General features: G+C 36.5%; 1 protein-coding gene across 5 annotated transcripts in view; it reads left to right on the top strand.

Moving 5' to 3' along the window:
• The first annotated feature begins 242 nt into the window (after nt 1-242).
• Nucleotides 243-6,010, top strand: part of Znf33b (zinc finger protein 33B) — a 28,047-nt gene continuing 22,279 nt past the window's right edge. For 3 of the 5 annotated variants that reach the window (XM_047552827.1, XM_047552829.1, XM_047552824.1), the window contains exons 1-4: nt 243-571; nt 1,533-1,608; nt 3,163-3,307; nt 3,559-3,654. In XM_047552827.1, coding sequence (XP_047408783.1) covers nt 522-571; nt 1,533-1,608; nt 3,163-3,307; nt 3,559-3,654 — 367 coding nt within the window. In that variant the 5' untranslated portion in view covers nt 243-521. The remainder of the gene's footprint in view (nt 572-1,532; nt 1,609-3,162; nt 3,308-3,558; nt 3,655-6,010) is intronic. The other 2 variants (XM_047552825.1, XM_047552826.1) reach the window with 2 other exon arrangements.

Here is a 6,010-nt window from a genome sequence, read left to right as displayed (position 1 = left end):
GTGTCTAAACCGCACAAAGAAACTCACTCATAGTTGATCACTTTAGGAGAGCCCCTAGCGGAACCTGGGATGCTGGCAGCTTGCAATGCCAACACGGACCGCAAACCCAAGAGCTAAGACTACACGTCCCCCAAATCCCGAAGAATCGGTCGCGCGGCCTCACGGGAAAGGTAGTTTTCACTATTGGGACCGATGGCTTTAGGCCCTGCGCGCGTTTTGCGCATGCCTCGTGCCGTCTGCTGTCTCTGCGATTCCGACTTCCTTTCTGTTTTATGCAAGCATTAAGTGGGAGTTGGTCAGGTATTTGACTCTCCGTACTCTTCTGCGTTCAGGGCAGCACGGCTGGGGATTGACTGGTGAACACCCTGAAAAACTTGGCGAGGACCGAGGAGACCCAGAGCTGGCGGTCAGTGGCCTGTACCCGGCGGTAGGAAGGAAACCTGTGGACCCCGTGGCGGGAATCTGGGACTGCGGCGTCTTTGTCAGGATGTGAGGCCGCGTCACTACAGGTTGTCTCTGCAATGATCCAGTGGTGCGCTTGCCGAAGTTGTGTGTGTGGCCGCGAAAGGAGGTGTGCACATGCGCGAAGCGTACGAGGAGCTCCTTGCGGGGTTGGGGAGGGTGCTGCAGGGCCTGCCTGCGAGCCTTCAAAGGACTCTTTCTCGCCCGCTGGCCAGGAAGGTCGGGCTTGCCAGTCACTGCAAATTTCTTGATCAGTGTTGTTTAGCCAGGCTCTTTTTCCTTCGTTCTCCAGTCTACATTATGAACTGCTTCTCCATTATGTTCATCACTGCATCTTGATATATGCTGTTTTTCTGTCTTTATTTTCTTAGGAGAATTTAGGTAGGATCTTCAAGAATTATCCATTTTTATTTCATTTGAAAATAAATTTTTAAGAAATTCTGAAAGTTTTTGACTTTTTCAGTGTCATACTTTGTTAGTGGCAAAGACTATTTTGTGATCTCCTGACTCCCAAACCAATACTTTCTACTTTGTCATATAAGTGAAAGGAAGTTTCTTATAAAACACATTTTTGAGTACCAACAACAAAGCTAAATAAACTTAAAAAGCTTTTTTTCCTCGTGAAGCATTATTTTTTATGGCTTTTTGTGGAGTCGCTAACCAAAGGTTAAATAACATTAGTAGGAAAAGTGATATAACTTGGTTCAGAGTATTTTTTACAACAGTGAAGTGTTAGTTACTTCATTAACTGTATTAACATAATTAGCCAGTATTATTATTTTAAATTTTTTGTGAATTCTTAATATTCACAAGAGTGAATTCTGTTAAAATATGTAAGAAGCAAATATTAACTTTAAAAAAATGTGCTTAAGTACTACATGATTATATTAGAGTCAGGTGGTCTCTCATCATTCCTCCTGATTATTCTGAAGGGTCAAGGGGGACATTGACATTCTCCCACAGGAATCATTTTATCTAGTGAGTGAGTGTAGCTTTTTAGGGCAGGAAAACTCATGAGCTGCTGAGCAGGCCAGATCTTTCATGACCTCATTCCTCTTCTTCTAACCCAGCTATGTCCTCAGTTGTCTGGTAAATGTATCTTCAGAGTTGTCTACATCTTTCCAAGAAGAGCACAGGATGAACAAGGTAAGTTGTATGTTTATTTGTCCCTCATGTGATTTTACAGTGGATTTTGAAAGATTTGTAAGAGTCAGAATGTGAAGATGAGAAAATGGTGATAGGTAAAAACCCAACTTTACAGAAGTTGGAGTCTTCCTTATTATGTTAGTTCCAAGTTTTCATTCTTTGTGTGATAGTCTTGTTTTACAGAGATATGTACATTAAAAACATACATAGCTAGTGAGCAATACTATTTATTATTTTGGGTGCTTTTAAAAAATGTGTCTTCAAGTGTAGATGATACATATTTTTCCTCCCACGTCACCAGTAGTTTCAGATCTGTCTGTGTGTAGTGTGTAGTTTATTCTTTCTCAAAGTTTAAGTTGTGGTGTTTTGTACTTTAGTTGCCTCACGCCTTTCTTGAAAAAACTGGTTCTATAAATAAAAATCTGATCATATAATATGCTCCTATCTCTTCATTGGCTCTTCTCTTTCCACAGCAGTGATCCCTAAAATAAATGCACCCTAGAGGATGTCCAGATCGTCCATTTAGATATTTTCTACTGTATATCCTACAGTTGTTACAATAACAGTAGATCCAAAATCTTCCCATTTTCTACACATCCTAATTATTATCTCTAAATTGAAGGATTAGAATCTAGAATATGTATATCAGTGAAATAAAATGTTAGACATATATATATATATATATATATGTATATATTTGTGTGTGTGTGTGTGTGTGTGTTCTCTTCCTCTGAGCTACATCCTCAGCCCTTTTTAAAGTTTTTGGACTCAACCTTCCAGGTAACTGGGATTATAGGTGCCCCATCACATCTGGCTATCTTTCTACATTTTAAAAACTAAATGAGAATTAAAGTGAAATTCATAAGAAATGAATTGAGAATTTATTTCTGTAGTTAGTGTTAATCTTTAGTGTTCAAAATATTCTTGAATATGATAATAATCAAATACTGTGGAGACTATTGGTCAGAAATTACTTTGTAATGAATTCCTTGAATACTTTCATGGTCCTTTGTCTCATGATAGCACCAGTCCATGTTCTCTTGCCTTCCTCTGCCATTTGCCCTGTTGCTGATTTCTTCATTGTGTAGAAATTCCCTGCCTTTGCTTGTGCCATGTCTGGTTGAAGAATACTGCATTACTCTTCAACCAAAAGCTGTACTTTCTTAGTGAAGCTCAAAATAGAACTCATCTTGCTCTTTATTTATATGTTTATTTTGCATATACTTTCACTTTCACATTTAGAACATTTGTGCATATTTTACATTTTCTTCTCAGGTTATATGGTTCTTAAATATAAAAAGATTTCTAACAGTCTTTATATTTCCACCTACTGTAATAATTCCAGGTATGTTGTGAGAACTTGCTAATTTTTTTCACATGAATTCATACCTTAAATCAATAGCCAAATATTCCTATTATTGTTTCCCTTTTCCTCCTAAAGTATGAAGCAAAACAAGTATTTTATGAACTATCTTGATAACCTGTAAACAATAATCACAGTGAGGATCAGTTTCCTGTGTTTTTTTCCATGTCACATAACTATGAACATTTCAGATTGAACAGAAATTCCAGGAGTCAGTATCATTTAAGGACGTGACTGTGGGCTTTACCCAGGAAGAATGGCAGCACCTGGACCCTAGCCAGAGGTCCCTGTATAGGGAGGTGATGCTGGAGAACTACAGTCACCTTGTCTCAGTGGGTAAGACCTATTTACTGTGTAAGTCCAAATAGCTTTCCTTTAATTGTGAAATGTATGGGCAATCTGTATAGTTTAATAATATTTGAGATTAGAATTCAGAAAACAGTGTTGTTTGATCACTTATGGGGCATCAGAAGATAGTTATGTTTGCCTCTCTAGTAAAATGTTACAGTGGCAGTGGGTTTCCTTCTCTATCAGAGGCCCTGACAACTAGGCATCTGGCCAAGTCAATAATTATATCCTATTTACAGGGTATTGTGTGACCAAACCAGAAGTGATCTTCAGGCTGGAGCAAGGAGAGGAGCCATGTATTTTGGAGGCAGAATTCCCAAGCCAGAACTTCCCAGGTAAGTTAATCTCTATTGTGCAGAGGAACATAAAGAAATTTATTATTTTCTTGTAGTTAATTCAGAGATTGCCAGTGGTGGAACATTTTTTAAGTATATCTTTTTAGGGGACTTAACCCTTACTGATTCTTAACTCAAACCTCCAAATACCACTCTCAACTATTTTTTGATTCATTAAAAAAAAATCTCTATTTTTAGACCTGCCCATAGTCCAGTCTTTGCCTGTCTCATGTTTCCTCTTGTTTTTCTTGGTTACTTTGTGTTTCTCAAATCAGTTTCAGTTGCCTACTTAACTTCCATTGTTCTGTATTCCTTCTGTTGTCACACATTCTTTAATACACTCATTTTTTTTTCTCCTCTTTTTATTGTGATGCTGGGGATTGAACCCAGGGCCTCATGCATGCAAGCCAAGTACTCTACCAACTCAGCTGTCTCCCCAGCCCAGTATACTCATTTTTTGACTCAACAAATATCTTGAGTTCTTGCTATGTGCTAATCATTTTCTAAGACCCCAGTATGTAGTAGTGAGAAAAATTACATGTCTAAATGAATTTATACAAGTAGCACTAAATACATAAACAAGTACTTATGTATATTCATTGTTCTGTGGTGGTTGGGGAAACCTTAGTGTAGTCAAAGTTGGAGCAAAAATTTGAGTGAAATGATTATGTGAGCCATGAAGACTCTGCCTTTTTTCAGCAGGTGAAATAGCAGCTGCTGAGTCCATGAACAGGAAGGTGCTTAGTGTTTCTAAGGAGTAACAAAAAGTCACAAGGACTTTGGGGAATGATTGATGGAGAAGTAGCTGATATGTCACAGAGGTAGTTATTGTCCAGAAGATGAGAGAATCCTAAACTTTGTTAAATAATTTAATATTATTGATGATTTTCAGCAGATGAGCAAATTGTGATAAGTGATAAGTATTATGTAAGATCTTTTTCAACTTTGTAGAGAAAACATTGAAATGGACCCAGGGGCACAGTACGTTCATTTGGGAACCTACTGTTTTTCTCCTTAGGAGTGATTATGGTGGCTAGGACTAAATTGGAAGGTATGGAGGTAAGGAAAAGTAATTTGATTCTCTTGATATTGAGAAAGAAGGGCAACAAAAAAAGACCTCACAGTTGTAACAGTACCAGATGGAGAAGAGAGAGAAATTTAAAGTATTTGAGGAAGAAACAACTGAAATCTTCTCAAGTTTAGCAAAAGCCATAAAATTGCACATTCAAGAATCTGAATATCAAGTAAGATAAATCCAAAGAAATCCATGCTGAAGACACATGATGATCAAAGTGTAGTCATTAATCATAATTAAATTCAAAGAAGACATTACCTGTAGGGAATGACAACGTATTTCTCATCTGACACCGTGGTGGCTAGAAGAAAGTAGTAACTTTTAAAGTACTGAAAGAGAATAACATCAAATAAATATTCTATATCTTGTGAAATGCAACTGAAGGCATTTTTAGACAAAAACTAGCAAATCTATCTTTTAAAAAATGGCTAGTGTTCTAAGTAGAAAGCAATAAGACTTGAGCCTTCAGAAAAGAAAGAAATTGTAAGTTGGCAAAATAGGGGTAAATGTAATAAAGTAACCCTCTCATGAGTTTCTGAAATAATATTTGAAGGTTGGAGCAAAATTTAGAGTATCACATGATTCAGTGGTCTCTGTGTAGAAGAAATATATAAGACAGTTATATTTAAGACATGGGGAGGGTGAAGGTATCTACATGGAATTACATTTTCTACAGTTCATATGAAGTGGTATAATGTTGATGTTGTTAAGCTGTGGCAAGTTACATATATTTTAATACCCAGATCAACTATTAAGAAAAACCATAGAATGTGTTATACTTAGTAACACCAAAAATGCATTGATGAAATATAAGAAAATAAGATGAACAGATATGAGAAATTTAGAAACCAAATAAAATAGGAGCCAAGTGAGCAAAATTTGTCGTAAATATAACTGATCAAAATATACTAGATAAAATAAATACATATTGACAGCAAAGAAAACAAGAAACATAACTATAATATATGTTATCTGTAGAAAACTCATAGTTACCAACATAGGTTAAGATTTTGAAAAAATAAGTTGTACAAAATTAATCAAAACGACTTAAGAATGGTTTTGTTAATACCATATATGGTAGAGTCCAAAGCCATCCTTTATTTCTTTTATTTTGCATAGGTTAGAAGTCAGTCTACAATGTTGACTAGCACTGATGAAAGTGGGAATCCTTATCTTGTTCCTGATGTTAGGAGGAAACCCTTCTTTTAGTTGTGGAATTTGTATAAATGCCCTTTATCATGTTTAAGAAGTTCTTCTATTCTTAGTGTGCATCATTAAAGG

Source organism: Sciurus carolinensis, chromosome 5 (assembly GCF_902686445.1).
Source record: "Sciurus carolinensis chromosome 5, mSciCar1.2, whole genome shotgun sequence".
Lineage (NCBI taxonomy): Eukaryota > Metazoa > Chordata > Mammalia > Rodentia > Sciuridae > Sciurus > Sciurus carolinensis.
This window is presented reverse-complemented; position numbering and strand designations above follow the sequence as displayed.